The sequence below is a fragment of the Pavona decussata genome, unplaced genomic scaffold (genome assembly GCF_977016875.1).
Source record: "Pavona decussata unplaced genomic scaffold, jaPavDecu1.1 SCAFFOLD_186, whole genome shotgun sequence".
Classification (NCBI taxonomy): Eukaryota; Metazoa; Cnidaria; class Anthozoa; order Scleractinia; family Agariciidae; genus Pavona; species Pavona decussata.
In genome coordinates, this window is record NW_028145595.1 from 2,295,407 (window position 1) to 2,318,808 (window position 23,402).

The 23,402-nt window shown below is 39.0% G+C and overlaps 2 protein-coding genes and 2 pseudogenes across 3 annotated transcripts in view; 1 reads left to right on the forward strand and 3 right to left on the reverse strand.

The window, feature by feature from the left end:
* The window catches only part of LOC146462666 (kelch-like protein 24), a 42,025-nt pseudogene that overhangs the window by 15,757 nt on the left and 2,866 nt on the right, over positions 1 to 23,402 (reverse strand). The window lies entirely within an intron of this gene.
* On the forward strand, positions 501 to 1,919 carry LOC146462670 (uncharacterized; annotated as a pseudogene).
* On the reverse strand, positions 3,164 to 6,534 carry LOC146462671 (kelch-like protein 11). Its single transcript, XM_085085359.1, has one exon. It carries the CDS (start codon positions 6,499 to 6,501, stop codon positions 5,374 to 5,376), a length of 1,128 nt encoding a protein of 375 aa, XP_084941485.1. The 5' UTR covers positions 6,502 to 6,534; the 3' UTR covers positions 3,164 to 5,373.
* LOC146462672 (kelch-like protein 24) lies at positions 6,584 to 11,856 on the reverse strand. The gene is made up of 2 exons (XM_085085498.1): positions 8,483 to 11,856; positions 6,584 to 6,635 (listed from the first exon to the last, which is right to left on the reverse strand). Exon 1 carries the CDS (start codon positions 11,851 to 11,853, stop codon positions 10,129 to 10,131), a length of 1,725 nt encoding a protein of 574 aa, XP_084941624.1. The 5' UTR covers positions 11,854 to 11,856; the 3' UTR covers positions 6,584 to 6,635; positions 8,483 to 10,128.

Consider the following 23,402-nt stretch of genomic DNA (forward strand, 5'->3'; position numbering starts at 1 on the left):
TACATGTTTGTGGAGGCTGATACAGATTGTCTGTTAGGATACTAGTTTCTAGCTGAAAATTTACAGTGCGACGCGCCTTACCGTGGCCACCCAACAAACGTTTTTAGCAAGTTGGCCAATCAGGATACGCGAATTTGATTAACGGTCACGCCTCTTTGCAAAATCCAACAGGCAGGTGAGGCAAAACGAATTATTGAAAACATGTCGTTAAATTGTATTTTATGGCTAACTCACAAAAAAAGGGTTTTTTTTTGTTTGTTTTTGTTTTTGTTTTTTGTTGTTGTTGTTGTTGTTGTTTTACTTGTCGAATGTTATTACCCGTTACTCGTTATCTCTTTATTTTTTTATGATTTTTTTTTTAACCAGTGGAATATTTTTGCCGTTACACGTTTTCTCGTTACTCCGTTACTCGTTACTGCGTTACTCTGTTTAGTAACACCCCATAAAAGATTCCATCTTATCAGCACCAAGTTATTTTACCCGCTAGCCAGAGGAAACCGATGGCAGATTCTATTAATTCAGAGATCGCTGATATTCTCGCTGATTTTTCGCAGACTACCGACACAAAAACTGAGAACCATTTGTGCTGCCGTGAAGTTTGTATCAAGATAACGGCGTTAGTGGCTTATTTTGGCCTTCTTCTTTGGAGATTCATTACTTTAATCCGGGTTTAATTCTGTTCAGTATTCACGACACTGACTGTCTGTTCCGTGAAAAACATTCAAGTTACAGTTGCAAGAATTTCACACTCTTTTCACACGCCGATGAACTGGAAGTTGCGTGGCAGACGGCCTCAGTTATCAACACCTTGATTGTCATCGCAGTTCTCGTAAAAGTGCCTGGTTATGAGGGATATGTCTCCACTCTTCGATCAAACTCGAAGCACGCTCGGTTCTGGTCTCTTTTCTTTCAACTCTTGGCCACTGTTACGTCCAAGATTGTCGTCATTTCCACTGGGATACCAGCAATGAGCGAGTTGATTGAAATTGTGTATATTGCCATGGAGGTATCCTCTACCTTTGTTGTGTACCTGTGGAATGGTGTTCACACCCCGTGGAAGACATCAAGAGTTCCTATATTCCGCGTGGCGCATGGTGCTTACGTTTTGTCGCTTCTCGTTTTCATTTTGGAATATTTCTACCTGTTTATTATAACTTCAGCACAAGCTGCTTTTCAAGTGACTGGGCTTTACTACTCTCGAGGAATCTCTTCTGCAGTGCAGGTCATTGCTGTAGTGCTGAATGCTGCAGAAGCTACATTTTATTATTCCGTGATGAAATTCTTCTGGAACAAGATGTTTTACAGTGAAAAGAATCTTTTGATAAATGACCACGTTTAAAGTTTAAAGGAACAGTGGAACGATTTTTGTCGACTGCTTTGGGGTATGAGAAAAATTTCTAGTTATCGTGGGGAATTCAGTCAAGATATTGAAAACGAAACCAAAATACCCGGAAGCTGTCAAGGAACTGTTTAAATTTTGATGAACCCAGTATCATGTTATCATCACAACACTATTGTGTCAGTTCTTGCATTCTACAAAAAGACACAGTTCTAGTTATCGCGGGGAATTCAGTCAAGATATTGAAAACGAAACCAAAATACCCAGAAGCTATCAAAAGACACAAAAACAAGATTTCAATATACCTTCAGTTGCTTCTTTGCTGTTAAAGAAAAAAAAAACAGTTGTCGACGTCATCTCTCCAAAGACAAAACTTGCTTCTTTTATGACAACGATTTTATATTGAACAACACTTGCTATCCAGCAAGATTTTTGCAATAAAAACAGCTGCTGCTGGGGAGTCCCCGCGACATGTGTCATAACAAAATTTAAAAGTGCTCGTGAGAATGCACGAGTCCCAGAAAGTAACACCGAGTTGTGTAATTACCGTAAAATTCCGAAAATAAGCCCCGGGGCTTATATTTTTCAAAGGACCTATTTGAGGGGCTTATTTTTGGAATGGGCTTATATTCGGAGGGGCTTGTAATTGGAGGGAAATTTGGTCAAAATTTTTGAATGTGCAACTGGCTAGAAATTCGTAACAAATTAATCTCGCTGAAAATGCCAAGTTCAAACACAACGGCAATAAACTTTATTAGAACGGAAAAACAGTAAAAACGGTAATGTAGTTCAGGCTCAAAGTTCATGATAACTATGAAAGCTCATCTTCAACATTTGTTGACCACATTGCTTTAGTGCACGGAATCATTCTTTTATGACTAAATCAAAGGCTCCTGTGAGCCAACTCGTGAATGCAGATGACACATAGTAATTGAAATTTAGACGGCTACAGAAACTTCCTCAAAAGCTAAAAGAAATTATATCTTTGCCCGATTATGTAACGAAAAATGACCATTCTTGTACTATTAAAATGATTGTCAAATTATTCTGTACAGATTGAATAAGCCGATTATTCTGATGCGCCGATTAAAAAAAATCACGTGTTTTTTTTATTCAAAGTTCATAGGAGCACGCCATGTGCAGCTACGTCATACAAATTCGTGTCCCCGATAGTCCGGGGCTACTGGATTTCGCGATCGGGCTAGTGGATTCTAACCATCACTTGCCCGATGGGCAAGTGAAGTGTTTTTGGGAATTAAAATTACAAAATTACTGTAGGGCAAGCCGATCTCACAAAGGGAAATATGTTCAACAAAGTATCGCATTACATTTCATGCCCGACATAAATGCGTGAAATTTTTCCTTTGGAGTTCAGTCCACGCAATCCTCAAGTAAAAATAATGAACTATGACAAGCTCTTGCTAAATATGAATTATTTATCGACCGCGTCCTTTTGCTTTCCCATAAATTACCAGTTGTAAATTTCGAAAATGAAACATTTTTCCCCTGTGAAACCTCTATGAAAGCTGACAAGATCTTAAAGTGTTCATTTCACCAGAAATTTGCATAATTTTGTTTACGACGTCAATGATGCGTGACATGGCACGTTCCGCTTTCGCGTGAAAACTGACAAATTAAATGATTTTTAATTATTTCTAAATTAAATTATTTCTAATTCTTAAAAGAAACCGCACTTTGTAGAAAGAAACGAAAAAAACCTATAACTTTGCTCAGATTCAACGAAAAATCTCCATTCTTACACTGAAATGATTGTCATATTCTCTAGAGAATGAATGAGAGAATTCTGACGCATCGTGAAAAAAAATTTTCACGTTTTTTTTTTCACTAATTGAGTTTACGACCCCGGACTTTCTGAAAAACTGAAAAAACTTGTAACTTTGCTCAGATTGAACGAAAAATCTCCATTCTTGCACTAAACGATCGTCAAATTATTCTCTACATATTGAATAAGAATTTCCTGATGCGCCGTGAACAATAAATGTTCGCGTGTTTTTCCCACTAATTGAATTTGAAACTCACTCACTGCGCACGCCCGAAAGTTAACGACAAAACCGACCGACTGATCGACCAAGTCAAAAGCCAGCTATCGCTATAACTCGTTCATTGCGCATGCGCGCATTCACGAGTTAAAAAGGCTTCCCGATAATGGTGATTATGTGTGGTTTGCTTTGGTTTGTATAATTGAGGATAATTACCAAATACAAGCCCCCGGGAGCTTATATTTGGAGGGGCTTATTGTAGGAGGTATTTTTGGGTTTCAGATTGGGGGGGGGGGGGGGGGTTCTATACGGAGGGGCTTATTTTCGGAATTTTACGGTATGTTGATATCCAGCAGCAGTGTAAATATGTTCGTTCTGTTTGAGTTCACTACAATGATATGATGACAGGATCCACCATCCCTAAGGAATTTGAAATTACATCTCTTTGCTGTTACTGTCAGTGCAAATATAGGTACATTTGGAAACATGGTACTTAGCATACCTAGAAACAGGTCTAAAAATAATTATTTCCCTATGAATATTATTAATTATTAACAATGTTTAATATGCAGTTGTTTTGCAACATCCATAATTTTTTCCAATTGCTTTTTTTTTTTCGGGGGGGAGGGGGTACCGGTGGTGGCAGAATTTGGGAAATTACCTACTTGAAAGTGGAGGAGGGCAACACAAATAATTTACACGTGCACTGCCATCCCTCCAAATCTAATACCTGCTAGAATTATCTTTGAGACATAAAAAGAGTGTCACTGAAAATACGAAAATTCCTTAAAATTATTTTTATGTCATAGTAGAAATTGCATTCAACATTTGGTCTTTTGTAGAACAACTTCTTTTTAATTCGCTGGATATTTGGAACACTCATTGAATCCAATGAACCCAAAAATATAAGTCTCTTAAAGGCTACGGGTTCTACAGACACATAACATGATAGACTCATGATTAAACACACAAATGTCAAATATTGAGTGAATGAGTTAATGTGTGCAGAAGTCAAAATGGGTGAATTTATAGCAGAGATGGATTATCCAACACGGTGAATCTGTATGGTAGTTAATTTGCAGGTATAAATACAGTATACTAGAGAGTGCAGTACTCGTATAAAACAGGAAAAATATTTTCAACGAAGCTCATACGTAAATTTGTTCTGACTTTTAAACTGCCTAGACAAATGGCAAAAGCTTAGTCTCACAAGATAATTCTCGTAATCTAGAGAAACGTCTGCAGTATATATTGCGCGGATTTTTATATGACTATAAAAATCCGAGTTCAACTCTTTCCTGCCACGTCAATTCATTTGAGTTTAGCAAGCATTCCTTTAGGAAGTTTCAATGCACAGCCTTTAAATGAGCCGGGTTTCTTGTCTCCTGGAATCCTATCCACTGGTATGGAGGTCTTTTGAATCCACTTGTTTGTTGTGGGATTATAACTTTCAACTGTATACACAGGCGACGTGTATGGACAGTTTGAACCACCCAGCACATACAGTGTTCCATTGACACACACCATGCTTCCCAAAACTCGTGCAATACTTAATTTTGCGATGAACTGCCATTCGTTTGTGGAAATATTGTACACTTCACATGATTTCCATAATTTATTCCTGCGTTTGCGTCTTCCTCCAGCAACAAAAATCTTTCCTTGAGTAGCCACACCAAAGGCAAAACCTCTTTCTCGCTGCATGTCTGCGATTGCCTCCCATTTGTTGTGAACAGTATCGAATTTTTCTGCTTTTGCGACATATTCCCATTCTCTCTGCTGTGAAGGTTTCCCACCCAAAACATACATACAGTCACCAGCAGCAACAACACAAGAGTGATCCCTGCAACCCTCATGAGATGTGAAAATTTTTTCCCACGAACATGAACCCATACTGTATCTTTCAATTGGGGATTTTTCTGTGTTTCGATCTACATCAATGGCATAGATCTGCCCTCTAATAACTGCCACCCTTTTTGAACAAGAAGAAAGATGCAAATGCTTCAAAGAGGACCAAGCATCAAAAGCAGGATCATATCAGTGAGTGTCGTAACTTCCGTTAAAAGTGAACAGCTGATCTCGGAATGTTACCATCTGGGTGCGGTCGTTTATGTTTTCTAACAAGTCATTCGCCAAAAACTTCCACGAGTCCGTCTCGGGAAGATAACACAAAATGTGTTCATCACCACAAGCTACAATGGCGTGTGTTCCAAGCCTTCTTCTCGGTGACTCAGGTGACTGCATAAGAGCATCTTCACTTGCACAGCTGACAACCGCTATGGCGTCCAACACCTTTGTCAAACAAGGGTAGCTGTCACGCACCAGCTGGTTCTTCACGATATCAACAAGCAGAAAATCACGCGATACAAAAACCAGTCGAACGTGACGAAACAATTCTTCAAACTTCGCCTTTCGTTCGCTTTCGTTTTTTTCTGTCCACTTTTGTATGATTTTCAAAACATCCTCTTCAGCTGCAACGCAAATGTCATCACTTGAAATCCACCTCTCAATCTCTTCGGCCTCTAGGTCTAAGAATTCGTCCAATTCTGCAACGAAGGCGAAGTTCTCGTGTACAAACTTCCTAGTTTTGGCGACAAGCTCTTCGCATTGGTATTTCTCGGCGAAGTAAAAGGTCGAAATGCAATTGGAGTTGGTCAATAGTTGCTCTAGAAATCGTCCAGCGAAAGTTTTCAAACAAACAAGAAGTAAAAAATCGGCCGCGACGATCAGATCCTTTGCACTTTGTTCATCATGTATCTCGACATGTCCTGTGTAGATGAACTTCAAAACGCCTTCCAAAATTGACGCCGAGATCTCAGCGAACCGAATGATGCCTTCTTCCTTTTCTTTCATCTCACTCTGAAAAAGCTTAGCGAAGAAGGGACTTACCGCCGAAAGCACATTTCTATGAGCCTTGAATTCTTTCCCTTCTTTCGCCACCAATGTTATGTCGCACAAATAATCTTGTCTTCGTTGCATGTTGAGTCTCTTCATCAACTCCACACAAAACAAATTCTGTTGCACCTCGGAGATGGGCTCAAAATCTTCCATACTCTTGGACGACGACCTGCTCTCGATGTCAAACGCCTCCTCCGAAATACCTTCGAAGTCACCAAACACTTGTTTCTCTAAAGGCTCCGGTTCTTTTGCTTCATAGTTTTCCATACTGAAGGGAAGCGGCCTCGGCTGATCTCGGTGAAATACCGCCACGTATTGCACTCCTTTGTATTAATTTACGGGTAACTATCCCCAGGCCTTCACGGTCATGCTTATCTTCACTTCCGGGTTTGGGTTCGTGTCTTGGCGAAAAGAGGCTGATGAACATTGGAATATCCTGAACACGTTTTCTCTTAATCATCTAATTGTACTCATAAATCAAACTTTCACTGCACCAAAAAACGGATTTACAATAGTAGCAAAATGGTATAGCAAATGTGAAGAAAATACCATATTTGATCAAATTTGGTCATATTTGCTCAAAACCAAACTTTATGTTTGAACGACATTTGCCTTTAAGGCAAAGATGGTTAAAACCGCATTTACACAATATTTATACACCGTTTGCAAATGTGAGAAAGATGTACACATTTGAAACAACTCTACTATTACAGTAAATGTGAAGATAAGACACACGTTTGCTCCAAGAAAACATAGATTTACATGGGTAGCAAATATGCGGTAAAACGGTATGTTTGCTCGATTTTGGTCATATTTGCACATAAATCGAACACCGTGATTACAACACATTTACAAGCAAAGCAAACGTGGTAAATACCACATTTACTCAATATTCACACACCGTTGCAAATGTGCAGGAGGAAGTACACATTCAAGGCAACTTTACCTTTATGGTAAAAATGATTAACACCACACATTTGCTCCAGGAATAATAGATTTACGTGGTGAGCAAATGAGGTAAAAGATCATATTTGCTCGACTTTGGTCATATTTGGACACAAATCAAATCTCATGTTTGCACGACATTTACAAGCGAAGAAAAGCCGATTAATATGAGTAAGATCACACATTTTCTCCAAGGAAAATGGATTTACAGGGTGGGCAAATGAGGTAAAAAATATTTGCTTCACTTTGGTCCCATTTGCGCAAAAAATCAAACTTCACGTTTGCACGAAATTTACAGTTTTTACTCAACACTAAACACTGTAGTAGATTCCAGCCACATTTGCACACAAATTGAGCAGAAGCAAATTTGTTTACTTGCGTAAAATTTGGATCAAAGGCAAATTTGTGTCAAATTTATGGCCCTCAATGTGCTACTGATTTGCTCCAGTTGCTAAGTTGAGTAAATCCGTTTTTTCGTGCAGTGTTAAAATAAGTCCAATAAAAAAAACGCCTTCCGCATTCGTGCAGTAAAAATGTATCGTTCTAAATATTGAGCCTGTGATGTAACCGTTCAATTTTATAAAGTGTACAGTTTTTGTGGGTGGAATTTTCAGCGATGCCGGCTTTGTGGCCGTATATATGTACAAAAGTCGTCACGTGTTATATATAAGGGAACTTAAGCAACGACGACAACCACGGCAACGACAACGGCGCGAGACAAAAGGTTTAATGAGCAAAAACAAACTCTCTGCGAGTACGTCTTAAATTTTGGTGCATTTCTTTTCCGTTCTGTGCAAAACAACAACGTGAAACGACCAAATTCAAGGTTTTGCGGAGAACGTGAACACACGACGGTAAATTTTCCATTGTCTTTCCGAAACTTGAACGCCACTCCTACCAATTTGCTTTGGACTGGTTCGCCGTTTCTGAACAGACAAATTTCTTTGTTATATGATTTTGTTTGCCCTTTTGGCCTTGACCCTGCACAAACAACAATACTCGGAATGTGTTGGAGCAACTGACCAATCGAAACGTTTTTGTTAAGATATTCAACTGTGGTGTGAACGTTAAAACAAATGATTGTGCAGGGTCACGGCCCTTCCAACATAAATTGCAGTACCATTGTTTTCATGGCAAGGTTTCCTAACCAGTCCCTCGATTAACTAAGCTTGAACGAGTTAAAATAATTGCGAAGTAGCACAGATGAAATAAACTTTGTGACGTTTAGTTGACGTTGCCGTCGTCGCTCCTTAAGTTTGCTAACTAGTAAAACCGACATCGACAAGAACTCGCTTTCCATTACTTTCCATTACCTTACAAAGCTATCTAGGTTGAAAAAGTTGGAGTGGCTGCACGACTCCTGCGGAATGTTGTCCCCTTTCATCCGCGTTCTTTCGACTATTTTTAATTTCTTGTGTACATATTTAAAGCCGCGGGATTACTAGGAACTGGGGGGTTTAAGACTGACGCAATAGAGGCCTTCGCTTTAACGCCGCATGTATCAAAGTACGAACTCAAACGTCACTTGAGTGACTGTTGCCTAATCTATTGATTTTGAATTTGATCCGCTCTTGCTGTTTGTCCAGTTTGTGACAATACTTTTTTTCTTTTTATACAGAACATTTAAGCCGGGTATGGTTTGGTTCGTTTAAATTCCCTTAGTTTCACTTGATTCAGTCGCTGTTAAATAAAACGCACGTTTCGTATAAACTGTTAGGAGAAGAAAAAGACTACTCACAGTCTAGCTGATTGATAACCGATATCAGCAATGGGAGAAACGATATTTTTTTTACCCGTGGTCATTTCTGAGAATAGCAGAAAGAAGACGCCTTTATCGGCGGGTCAAACAAAAGCCGGAAGCGCGTCTGCTCTCTCAGAAAAGACCGGAATTAGCAAAAATGAATATCCGTGCACATTTTTAAAGTAAAATAAAGGTTATGGTGTTCTTTTCCTTCACGTATTTTTGCTGATTGAAAGCGTACGTAGGATGTTGATCGAGAGAGTACGTGCAATGTTGAATTTTTAGTGTTTTCGAGCACTGCGCTTCGACAATTATTTTGATGTCCAACAGCAAAACGCTCTTCCATCTTGACTCTTTGAAAGAATGTTTTTTAAATCACACTGAAGCGACTTACAATCAAGTTTTTAAAACGGAGGGACTGTTCATATAGGGAACATCATATGATATTTCTCAGTTTTTCATTTTGAAACATATGGCGTCACATGGCGCATCTTGACCAATCGTAAGCAAGCAAAAATATATTGGTGGATAATAAGTTCTCATAAACGCTTACACGACTCGATTTGGTATATTGTAGCCAATGACCAAAAATGAAAAAGAAAAGAAAAGATAAACCACTAGCTCTTGTAATAGCAAATTAGATGAGTTCTAGACTCGATTAAACTTACAAGTGCTAAATACTAACAGATTTAAAATAACAATATGCTAATAAATATCAAATACACAATGTAGATAATTGTAAGATGTAAGTAGGATATATTAATTCTTAAGGTAAACTAGCACTTTTAACATAAATATCAATTACGTGCAAAAACCTATATGGTACGCTAAAAAACACGTTTAATCAATCATACCACGAGTTTCCACGAGGCACGTTGCGTTTGTGCGCACTCACGTGCTGTTCTCCCTTGGTTAACCCTGAACGAAAAGGGAGACTGTTTGTTACCTAAGCGCGAAGACACTGACGTTACACAAAACGCACATGATACTCTCCCACAAAAATACGAAGAACATTATTTACAACGCCTGAGCTGATACGTGAATTTGTACCAGCGTGTAAACCACCTACAACAATTTCATAAGCTTAGTCTCACAAGACATGGCATTGCATTCTCATGACAAGTCTCTGGAGAAGTGTCACTAGCAAAGGTTGCGCGTATCGTTAAGACTATAAAAATCTGAATTCAATTCTTTTCAAACGAGCCAATTCATTTGAGTTTATCCAGCACTCCTTTGGAAAGTTTCAATGCACAACCTTTAAATGAGGGTTCCGATTTGTCTTTAACTTTGTCCAATGGTATGAAGGTCTTTATGGCCCACTCGTTTATTGTGGGATCATAACTTTCAACTGTGTACTCGGGCGATACCAATAATCGATATGCTGAACCACCCAGCACATACAGTGTTCCATTGACACACACCATGCTTCCCCACACACGCGGAACATTTAAGCTTCCGATAAACTGCCATTCATTTGTAGAAATCGTGTACACCTCACATGATTTCAATTCTTCGTCCCCTCTCCCCTCCCCTCCTGCCACAAAAATCTTTCCTTGAGTGGCCACACCAAAGGCACAGCTTCTTTCTTGCTGCATGTCTGCGATTTCTTCCCATTTGTTGTGAACAGTGTCAAATCTCTCTGCTTTTGCATCATGTACGTCTCCTTTCCGCTCTGAATACTCTCCACCCAAAACATACATACAGTCACCAGCAGCAACAACACAAGAGTGATTCCGGCAACCCTCATGAGACGTGAAAATTTTTTCCCATGAACATGAACCCATACTGTATCTTTCAATTGTGGATTTTTCTGTGATTCCATCTACATGAATGACATAGATCTGCCCTCTGATAACTGTCACCCGTTTTGAATAGGAAGAAAGACGCAGATGCTTCAAAGAGGACCAAGCATCAAAAGCAGGATCATATCGGTGAGTGTTGGAACTTCCGTTAAAAGTGAACAGCTGATCTCGGCATGTTACCATCTGGGTGCGCTCGTTCATCTTTTCGAACAAGCCGTTCACCAAAAACTTCCACGCGTCCATCTCGGGAAGGTAACACAAAGTGTGTTTACCACCACAAGCTACAATGGCGTGTGTTCCAAGCCTTTTTCTCGGTGATTGCATAAGAGCATCTTCACTTGTAAAACTAACTAACGCTATGGCGTCTGACACCCTTTTCCAACAAGAGTAGTTGTCACGCACCAGCTGGTTCGACACGAAATCAACAGCAAGGACGTCACGCGATACCAAAAGCAGTCGAACGTGACGAAACAATTCTTCAAACTTCGCCTTTCGATCACTTTCGTTTTGTTCAATCCACTTTTGTATGATTGTCAAAACATCCTCTTCAGCTGCAACGCAAATGTCATCACTTGAAATCCACCTCCCAACCTCTTCGGCCTCCAGGTCTATGAATTCGTCCAATTCTGCAACGAAGGCGAAGTTTTCGTGTATAAACTTCCTGCTTGTGGAGACAAGCTCTTCGCAGTGGTATTTCTCGGCGAAGTTAAAGGTCGAAATGCAATTCGAGTTGGTCAATCGTTCCCTAAGAAATCGCTCAGCGATGGTTTTCAAAGAAACAAGAAGCAAATAATCGGCTGCGATGATCAAGTCCTTCGCACTTTGTTCATCGTGTATCTCGACATGTCCTGTGTAGATGAACTCCAAAACGTCTTCCAAAATTGACGCCGAGATCTCCTCGAACCGAATGATGCCTTCTTCCTTTTCTTTCATCTCACTGTGAAAAAGCTTAACGAAGAAGGGACTTACCGCCGAAAGTACATTCCTATGAGCCTTGAATTCTTTCCCTTCTTTCGCCACCAAGGTGATGTCGCACAAATAGTCTTGTCCTCGTTGCATGTTGAGTCTCTTCATTAACTCCACACAAAACGAAGCTTGTTCAGCCTCAGAAATCGGCTCTAAGTCTTCCATGTTTAAGGACTGAACAACCTATAAACTGAATTGGTGAAACTCAGTTCATTGAATCGATCGATCGTACACCGAAGCGGAAAACGAAAGTAATTTAGTGTTGTCTATCTTTCCCCAGGCCATCACGGTTGTGGTTACCTCCGGGGAGGGGGAGGAAGGTTACCCTTCCAGGGGACCCCTCAGTAAGCTAGTTACACTGCCGCCCTCGAAAAGACACTGAAATTGGAATATCTGAATAATTTTTTTTTCTGAAATATTTGAATTCCACTCACAGAAAAGTCAAACTTCCTGTCCGTAACGTGACCGTTCAATTTAAGGCTATTTATAATGCAGTACAAAGTGGTTCTACCTTTTGAGTAAAAACCAGTGGTAAACTGTGTTTGCAAGGACCACCGTGACAAAATAAAAGTACCGGATCCTGTAGTGAAGGATCTAATCAGCAAAAAAATTGTAAAGCAAATTTCTTGCGTTTTCTAGATAGGAGTACATGAGATAGTTCCGCTGCCGAAGTCTGAAGAAAGTGCTCAGTAATGTGAACAAATGTAGAATCAGAGCACGTAGATTTGAGTTGATGCAGGATAGAATTAAATTCTGAATTTAGCAGTGTCACTTGACACTCTCGAACTCATCAAATCGAATCGTGACAGTGTACGCAAAGCTAGAGAGGCATACCTCATCGACAGAGGTCAAACTATTGAACCCTTAGGTCTTAATAGGAGAGATGAGACATGAACATTTTTCCCGTCTTTCATCTTCCTAAGTTATGTAATTAACTTATTGTTACGTATTTTGTTTTCGTCTACCACGTTGTAACGTTAGCTTATACTTATTTACCACTTGTATTTTCAAATTTCAAATTGTAACGTTTTTGTTTATGTAACTTTAGCCTTTTTTCAGGTATCTATTGTAACTGTTTAAAATTGTAACGTATCTTGCCACAGGGTCAGTCTCAAACATACCCTAAACAAGATGCCCCTCTAATGGCATTACACGGAATGCTTAATGTAGCCCCAATTATTCCCCATTGTATGTTTCGCAGATATTTAAAAAATATCCTCCCTTGGCCATTGAAATAATTGTCTGAATGGTTTTATTCAGATATATTGCGTGATACTTATCGTTGTGTTACTAGGAATCATACCAGAAATAACTATGCAATAACGTCATGACCCCGCTGAACTGGTCTGGCCTCCTCTAGCTCTAATCCTTCGCGTTGATCATTCGATCTGTTTTTTAAAGCGGATTTTCTTTGCTGTGAACTCTCCCAATTTCCGCCGTTTCAACTGTCGAGTACTACCTAGAAGTTATTATTTCGATTTACTGCTTGAAAAAGGTTGGTTTTCTCTCTGAAAACGGCAGATCCGGAGTCTTAAATTCAGACATGTGGCCGCCATTGAACGAAAACAACTTTTCCAAATGATGATTTGCTTTGACGTCACACAAGTAGAGATGAGTGGGTCCCCTCCCTCGTGATATACGCGCAGATAATGGAGTTTGATTGGGCCGCTTTTGTTCAAGACAATCAAAACAATAGATCCCTTCTGGGAGAGGGAAGAATTTAATCTAGTTTTAATGAATGAATCAAATGATAATTTGACGTCACACAGAAGTGATGAGTGGGTCCCCTCTCTCGTGATATGTGCCTGAAAAATAGATTTTGATTGGGCCGCTTCTGTTGAAGACAATCAGAACAAAATATCCTTACTAGGGGAGGACAGAGTTTAATGCATAAATTAATGTGCACATTTGCGACACCGATGAAACAAGATGCCTGCTTTACTGGCATTACGCGTGATGCTGGGGCTGATTCATTTTTTCCAACTGTATGCTTCGCTGATTGATAAAACTATCCTTGCTAATGGAATAGTTTGAGTCACGACGATCGCGTTAGGTTGTTTTCCTTGTGTTACGCGACTCAGACTTTCACCGGAAATGTGTGGAATTCCATTACGATAACGTAAGCTTCTCAATGACCTCTTTTTAGTCTCGCGTCGTGGTCAAGGACTGTCAAACAAAGCACGATTCCTTCGCCATGAACTCACCAATTTCTACCGTTTTAAATGTCGAGTGCTTCTTAGAAGTTATTCTTTCAATTTGCCGTTTCAAAATGGTTAAACTTTCCGTTTGAAAACGGCACACTTGAGTCCAGAACATGTTACAAACAATATCGCCCTAAATTTAATCCGTTTTTAATAAATAGATCAAATGAAGCGTTGACGTCACACAGGTAGGGGTGAGTGGGTCCCCTCCCTCGCGATGTAAGCGACAAGAATGGATTTTGATTGGCCTGCTTCTGTGGAAGACAATCAGAACAATACACCCCGAGTAGGGGAGGGGTGAGTTTAATGAATAAATTAATGTACCGATTTGAAGCTACGACGAAGAAAAAGAAATCGTCCCGTTTTTAGACACGGTATGCCCCCTCAGGGCATCCCGCGTAAAAAAAGATACCCGACCGAAACCTAGACACGTCATGCCCTACGGGCATTCCGTGTAAAAAGGACGGCCGTGCCTTTCGAAATATTGGAAAATATACTTCCGGCTGACCCTGAAATCAGCCTTGCTCTTTTTTTAGACTACCTTTTGAGTCTGTGGATAAAATCTTCAAGTGTGACCATTCAAATGAAAGCTACTGAGCGGTACTTTTCTGTGATGCTGTTTATTATGCTGTACAGGGTGGTTCTAACTTTTGAGTCTGTGGATTAAAAATCTTAAAGTGTCATCATTCAAATGAGAGCTGCTGAACAGTACGTTTCCTGTGGTACACTTCTTCCAATCTGCGATCAAATATATTTCTTTTTTACTCCTCTTTCCTAACCCTCGGTCTGTGGTTTTTTTGTCAGTCTTGTCTTGTATAGTCTTCTCATGCGCTCTTCATTTAATTGATCTCTTCAACTCATTCCACACTGATCTATCATATTTTGCATAATTATGCCATTTCGTAAGTAAGGCCACTCTCCATTAATACCGTCAAAGATTTTAACCCAAACAGCTAATAAACCATTCCCTTTGAGGGGATACACACCTTATATAGTTAACAATGGGGAGCAACACCGCGAAACTAAATCAAGTTTTAAGGACAGTTGTAAGGCTGTTAGCGAACTAAATAACCTTTCAGGTTTCTTTGGCAGACATATCGTTATATCCTGACGAGGATAAAACACAGTCATTTCGTCTTTTACGCCAAGCAAGTACGCCTATTCATGGCCATTGTTCTGCCACAAACGTGGATTAGGCATTTCTTGATGATATATGACAGAATATGACTGACAATTTGGCGTTTGGAAATCACTGTGAACGATGTAAAACGGAAAAGCTTTATAATAAGGCTTTATTCAATCTGATCAATGTAAACATTGATACAATGAACAGGAGATACCAGAGGCTATCCCTATCGAGGGTATCCCCTTTTAACCCTTTAAATCCTAGGTGTGTGGTATTTTTTTCAATGACTTTTTGGCAATAAATAGTCTGAGCCACTTAATTTCTCCATAAATGGAGATGAAATAAAAATATCTGCGGTCTTAAGAAACTGTGGGCTCAGGCTAAATTGTCACGTGATGCAAGTGACGGTTGTTGTTTGTTTCGAGCGAGTGCACGAGCACGAATCTGGTAAAATCATCGCTTTATAAGTGTTTTTCGAGCCATTTTCCTCTGCAGAAACCCCCATTCTGGCATCATCAAGCTGGAATGTGAGGCAACGTGAGATACGCAAGACTGGGTCTGATAAAATGGCTGAAGTATAGCCCTCGGAAAGCGTTGAGAGGAAAACTTCCAGTCAGATACCAAGGTCTGACCTTGAGGTTTGCTGTAAATATGGACTTTTCAATTTTGAACAAATTATTTGGATTAAAATTGACGATAAATAAGTGTAATTTTTGATGTTATTATTTGGCCGAACAATTGGCATTTAGGACTTTGTTGCCAAACGAACGGTGATATGCAGCGAAAATCGGGAGGCGTAGTCGATTTGCTGGGTTTGATGATGGAAATATACATCAGCTGGTGTCATTCACACATTATCATGACGTTGTAGCTTAAGTTAAACAAGAAGCAATTCATAGAAGCCAGAACGGTGTTTTCGACGCATATATGCGTTGTTAGTATGCGAAGGGTTAAATCAAAGCAATTCAAATCAACTCAACTAAACACAACACAAATCAAATGTTAGTTTTTGAGGAGAGGGGAAAACCGGAGTACCCGGAGAAAAACTTCTCGGAGCAGAATAGAGAACCAAAAAACTCAGCCCACTTATGACGCCGAGTCCGGGAATCGAACCTGGGCCACATTGGTGGAAGGCGAGTGCTCTACCACTGCGCCAACCCTGCTGCACTGGGAATTCTGCAGAACGCCGAACGCCGAATCCATATCTACCATAACAATACTGAGTGAATGCTAACCGTCCGTACTGATAATCAGTTCTTAATCCCAAATAGAAAAATAAAGAGAAGTACTTAGGCCTAAATAATGTCATTCATCATTAAACCTTAAATGTCGTAGATGAGCGTAAAATGCTACGTTCTCCATTCGGTGTAGTCTGCAAAATACTCCTACCTTCTTCATTTATCTAAAGAAACACAGCGGCAGCAGAATACAGTTAATTTATATTAATTAATCATAAAATTAACAGACCAGACCCAATTGTTCCACCCTTTGAACAACCGGACCTGAAGATTGCACTACACGCGGGAAACAGTTGTTTTATGTTATCTACCATTTCATCCTCGGTCGATCTTTGAATCTTTTCGACTTCACAGGTTAATTAGCTGCAATGTGATTTGCTCGGAGATATACAAGATATAGCGAAAACTTTTAAAACAACGTTCTTGTTTATCATATGTAAACTTGACTATACAATATTTTGTCGTGACCACCTTTTCGCACTTTCTCATTACTAAACTATTGCACACCAAGTTTAGGCCATATTATCAGCTGTTAACTGTGACCTTGATATCCGGTTGTCTTGAACAACTTATAACGTAGATAAATATGTAGTAAAAAGATTACAAATCATCCTTCAGCTAAAAGCGGTCGGACGACAATAATGGCAACTGAGATATACTAAAGGACATTTTGCGCATGATCGCACTCTAACAACAATTTTAACATGGTTAGCACCCCCCAGGGGCACTCAGGTATATTAGTTTAAAATTAGTGATCATGGACTTTCTCCAGTGATCTAGACATTTTCTAATGGGCAATTTGAGATTGGAAAAACTGATTTCGTTTTGTTTTTTGTTTTGTTTTGTTTTTTTGGGGGGGGGAGGGGGGGGGAGGAGGGGCCGGTGGGTCCATTTTTTTTCGAGTAGGACATTTCTTTGATGTTTGGCCTTACAACTTGTAGTAATACTAAATATACCATGTACCAGGATGAAAGTCTTCGAAAGTTTTCTTTAGAGACTGCAGTTAAGCCATGAAAACGCGCGAAAATCGATCGACAGCAGCCGCGTGAAAAAGCGTTGCATTTTCTCGGTCGTTCGAGAAGTTATCATAGAACACAGGACTTGTGCGGGCATTCGCTTAGTTTTCGCGTCCAGTTTGCCCTGAGCCGGGGTAAAGAAGCAATGGCCAAAGTACTGAGTACTTATTTTTGTAAAAAAACGTTAATGTCGTGAATCGATCTGACGTCACTCCAGAGGACGGGAAGAGGAGAGAACCTGGAAACGAGGTTGATTTTTACTGCTAAGGGGGAGGGGAGGGCTGGGTGGAAATTTTCCAATTTACTTAACATTTCAAGCAGCGGGTTCTTGAACTCCCACCTTGAGGACAGTACTGCAGTCAGTGTGCGGCTTAACCATTAGTTTGGTTCAGGTACTAGATTTGTATATGAAAATTAAGGAGACAAACAGATGACAGGTAAATGTTAATCTCGTACCCCGAATCTCAGTCGTCGGTTCGGGAATGTCGAAATGTGAGATCTGGTAAAGTTCGATATAACGCCATTTCTGGTTGGTTACCAGAATTAAGAATGCCTCATTCTAATCTGCTCTGTGATTGGCTCTTTCCTTCTGTGTTTGGTTTTCGCTCAGTTCGGGGAAGAAACAAAAACACGGAAAAGTTTTCGCTCCGATTAAGATTGTCATGCGACGTTTTAATACATACATGCCCTTTGTGTGGGGAGAGAACAGTGAGAAATTGTTTTTTCGGAAGACAACAGCGACTTTAGCCGAAAAGAGTTTGCAGTAACGTTCAAACGGTCTTGCCAAATTACATGTACACAAGTTTCCAACACGATGGATATAAGCTTGCTTACTTTTGGGGATAAAATGGAGGTAGGTCATATATTTTTTTTTTGGTATTTCTTGACAAAAAATGATTTTTTTTTAAATGATTATTTATTTAGTAAACGCAAATTAATTTCCCCAAAATACTTTACCTTGAGTTCCTGAACACGCGCGCCGCATTTGCTAGCATATTTTCAGTTTTTGTCTTCTGCTAAAAGACTATTTTCCTTCTATAAATTGAACTGGACTTTGAGTAAGAGACTTCATAATATAATATTAGTCCTTTCAGACCAGTGTGCTTATTTCTTCAAGATCCATACAACATCTCTCATAGGACTTTGGAGAAATTGATAGAGTGTCCACACAATATTATTATTCATCTGCTGGTGAGATCAATATCCCTCCCACCCCTCAGCTAAGAGAAATGAAAAATGTCCGACTTATGACCGCCAAAATAATAGTAATGAAACCCGTACTACAACAGAGAACACCTTGTCTGAACCGATTAGGGCTCTTTATGTAAGTGTAGTTAGTTTAATTTTATCCCCTCTCTCCCACCTACTGAGTTAAAAAAAATTTGGATCCAAAATATAAAACTAGCCTTCCTCTAAAATAAAAATGGGGACATTGGTTTACATGTCTGCACCACCTAATGTTTTGCAGGTCTATGCTTGTGATAGGCTTTAGAAAAGAAGTAGTTTTAAAAGGAGGACATGCCTCTTTGGATTTGACATCACTTATAGTTTTTAGAATCTTTTTGCCATTGTTCTTTTCTTCAAGATAGGGGAATTTCTCCATTATTTTATCATTAGTATGGAGTCCTTGAAGTACTAAACACACTTCATTTACTACTTCCATTGTTAATCCTTAGCACATTCTCTGATACAAATGGTTATTACTGGCCTCAGTTTCTCCTTTATTTCTTGTTAACTCTGCCTTAATTTCTTCCACCTGATTTCTAGGGAGAAGCAAGTTCCTAAAGTTCCTATCAGTGACGTGAATATCTTCAAGGGCTAAAACAGCTGGAAACAGCTCAACACATAATTAAGAGCAATGACAGTCATTTCGGACAACAGATATCACAACAGCTGCATTTCTCACACAAAAGCCAAAACCAAAGTGGTTATAAGCAAAAATTTTCCCCTGCACAGATTTCTGGGGTATTTACACTAATCTGTCATGATGGGTTGCATTTCTTCAATATTTGCACCAATATGATTGTTGTTAAAGTAAAGTTTTGATATAGCAGGCTTCCCATCTCTTCCACTTTCTTGGAAAAAACTTTCCATGGTTTGCGGAAGACCAAAATGAATAAATTATTATCCTTTCAACACATCGAGAATCAAACCCCATTCCCAAAGATTGTGGCAAATAATATTCATTGTCAGTCTGTATAAGAGAATGAGACTGAGCCAAAAGCGCATTTTGAGGAATTTGGGGAGTAAGGTAGAACTGGTGATCCCCAAGCTTTCCACCCAAAAAGGCCCCCCCAAATCCACACAGTACTAATGATGAGTAAATAATAGGCTGACAGGCTTAATTTTTGACATTGGTGGTGATAAGTTCATCTGCTATGGGCGAAAATATGTAATCAAACTGGTCAACATTACTTTGTGTTAAGATAGGAGGGCCTTTGTAGTACTCCATAAATCTTTCATATTCAAACTTTGTATGATTGTAGTTTGGTTGTTTTTCTGTAGCTGTTGTTGTCATGACAACAATCTTTGCTGTAGGGAATACTGAGGAAAGTGTTCCTCGTTTGCTGTACTCTGAAGTTGTGCCCCCTGAACAAAGATGCAATTAATTAAGAAAAAACTGTAGTCATTCACCGGGATGTTGTTATTCTTTCCATTAGAATAAGACAATATAATTACCAGAAAATGGATAATGAGAAGGCTGAATAAAAAGGGATTCTCAAGTAACTAAGCCCTTTTTGACGCATGGGGTGGTGGAAGGACAAAGCATAAAAGAAGCTGCGATAATCACCAACAATATGGCTCTGTATTTATTAGCTTTTAACCTTTAAGCCTCAGTGTCAACATACAGTTTCTCCTTACTGGTCTCTACATGTCCATTTTTCATAGTAGCATTATAGGGAGGTTGTTGAAATATCAAGAAATTTCACCACTGGTGATCTCATGACCTCTCCTTGATTGTGTATTGATAAATATTAGGAGAAATTTTGATACTGATCACTACTGGGGCTTAAAGGTTCAAGGTTCACTGTTCTGATATTTTTGTGTACTTGTGTGAAAAGTCCTTGAACATAATTTTGTGTTGCTGGTCTTAATATTAAGAAAAGTTAGGACCTGACATGGGTGCAAATATCAATACAAGAAAATTTTTTTTGCTCAAGGAATTGGCATCAACAAGGAATTTTCATCCAAGACAGACACTGTTTTCAAAGTTTCTTTTCCCCACCACTTCTCTGCAGTGGGTTTGTGTCTGACAGTTTGATTAAATGTTGTTTCCTGGCTATGGAAGGCCATGGTTAAGGAATACTTAGGAATTCATGGTTACTGAAGATCAGCTTACTGTGAAAGCTGTTGTTTTGCTGCAGAAATGGGTGACAGTTCATTAGAACACACAGACATGCACAAGAAAACAAATAGTGGAAATATTTTTTTTATTTGTTTTCTATTTATCTGGCATTTGCTACTTTTATGAGCCCAAAAGACCTTCACACCTTCCTATTATTATTGTTATTATTTTTTTTTTTTGCTGAAATCAAGGATCCCATCAGAGGTGAGTGCCCAAGCACCAAGATAGCTGCTTTGGACATAAAGAACCTTGTATTATTCTTAGTGTATCATCCTCTATGCAAGTACAAATAATGCAATGCTCAGTACAACAATGATTATTTAAGCAGCTCATTGTGCCTTGCAAATCAAATGCAGATAATGACCTTTGTTCTTCATATCAAGAGTCAAATATTATTGGACTTGTGTATTATGTGGTTCTAATTTTCGAGTCTGTGGACTCCTATGTGTAAAATTATAACCTTTATTAACTTGTCATCAAAGAAGCAGTCGAGGGGGCATGTCCCCTAAACTTAACATAAATTTCAGGTGAAAACTTTTCAAGTGTTATGTGATAAAAGTGAATCAAGAACCACTGAAATGGAAAGCTACCAAATAAAACTCTAATGGGAAACTCATAGGGACTTGCTCTGTTTGCTCACATGTTGCAAGTAACCAAACATTCTTCAGATCCCAAATCCAGATGTGGTACCTCCATTTCCCAAAAGAAATTCAAACTTCCATTTTTGAGAATAAAAAACCCCCTTTAAAACAGCAAGGGTGTACTCGGTATTTTAATGTTGGACATAATTGGGCGCCTACCATTTACACGGACAGGTCTTTCTGGTTTGCTGGTATATAACCAAGACAGTAGCATGGTGTTAGGGCTAGGATGGTTCATGGTTCATTTATTTCACACTATTTACACAACATTAACATAGAAAGAAAAGTATTACAACAAATGATTACAAGATAAAAATAAATACAGTACAAATTATAAAATGTGTGTGGTGGTCAAAGAAGCAAAGGCTTTCTAGCTGACCACCACCTACTTTTAAGTAAACAAAGAAATGACACTGAGCTTTATTGAGATATTAGAAAATGTAGGAAATGTTTGTAGAGCCTAGGATGTACAAGAGAGAATTACATTTGTGTAAATTAAGGTATGTTCGAGATATACTGAACCGAGCAAGAAATTTAAACAGGACAAGCTTAAGAAGAAGAACAAAACAATAAATAAATAAAAACAAAAAAAAAAAGCAAAAAAACAACATACAAACAAACAAACAGCAACAACAACAAACAAAAAGAAAGGAAAAGGACAACACATCATCAGCAGCAGCAACAGCAGCGACAACAAATATCAAAATATAAGCAGACAATTATTATTATTATTATTATTTTTAACTCTATTATTATTATTAGATAGTTACATACTATTATATTTGATCATTAAACAGAACATATATTATTTGATTGACAAGAGATCAGGTGGGCCTTATAAAGTTTCTTAAACCTGTTAAAAGTTTTTGTTTTTTTCAGTGCCATGGGGACAGTTTCCCATATGACAGAAGCAGAGTACTTAAAAGTAAATTTGCCTATGTTAGTTCTAACTTGTGGTCGGTGGAAATTAAGCTTGGCAGAATTTCTGGTGTTATAGGAGTGGACAGTTGTTAGGAGGAGGCCCTGTTTAGCTGGTTCATATAAAATTATATTATTACAGTGACCTTGAGTTGTGTCCTTTGGCCTGTAAAAGAAACCTGCCGCATTTACACAATCCATTTGGTTTGGAAATTTAAACCATCAACTTAAGAAGGAGAATTTGTGTGACCAAATCAGCTGAAAGACTACAAAGAGAAGAAATAATTTTTACGTATCACTGGTATACCACAATTTCTGAAACTTTGCAAATGAAAATATGACATGAACCATTTGACTTTCCAATGCGAAATTTAACACCAAGATGCCAATCAGTAACTCTATTGTGCCTCATCTACAACAACGACCACAAAATTTTTCTGATAAAGCTTCGACAACAAAAACTCTCTGCACTGTCTGTTGCTACCTTTACCTTGGGGTGCACAAAAATTATGTGACATTTCCCTGCCTGTAAATTACAGTATCTTCAATACAGTTACCATCTAAGGCGAAAACTGGTACAGCTTACTCCGGTTGACTAAAGTCTTTTTAATTGATCGTCGATAAGCACGTTGATCTTGAGTGGAGAAAGCACAATTACGATGGATTTGTTCTTGGAACAGTTTTCATTACAAAGATGGTCTAGATGGTCACAAAGGGTAGGAACTAATCTTAGTAAAAAAGTGATTTACCGCGCTTGTTGATTGCAATCTCTCCTGTTGCCTTTTTCGTTTTGGTTTAAGTTTCAAGTTTTGTTGTCCTCTCGACCGAAGTACGTTCCGAAGAGCACCCTCGAAAGCGAAAACCTCACCAGGAATGATCACAGTTACGAGCAGCACGGTGGACAAAGGATGATGGGCAGGCCCGTATTCCGGGCCTCAAATCGAACTTTACCAGATCTCCCCTCCGCCTGACCGTGGGAGATCTGGGTACGAGATTAGGTAAATGTTTTATTTAAGGAAAAGCCGAAGTAAAACTGTTTGCAATAACAGGACTGATTGATTTTTAAAACCACAGGTTACCACTTGTCAAACGAAGCCGATAAGTAACTACACTATGTTATTACGAATCTTTATAACAAAAGGAAATTCATCGCTAACTCAGTAACATCATTTCCTTTTTTTTTTTTTTTTGAATAACTAACAAGCCTGTTACGATCATTTACTTCATG

What these genes read in the sequence shown, in the direction of transcription:
- LOC146462671 (XM_085085359.1), bottom strand. Translation starts at nt 6,501, where the DNA reads ATGGAAAACTATGAAGCAAAAGAACCGGAGCCTTTAGAGAAACAAGTG.
- LOC146462672 (XM_085085498.1), bottom strand. Translation starts at nt 11,853, where the DNA reads ATGGAAGACTTAGAGCCGATTTCTGAGGCTGAACAAGCTTCGTTTTGT.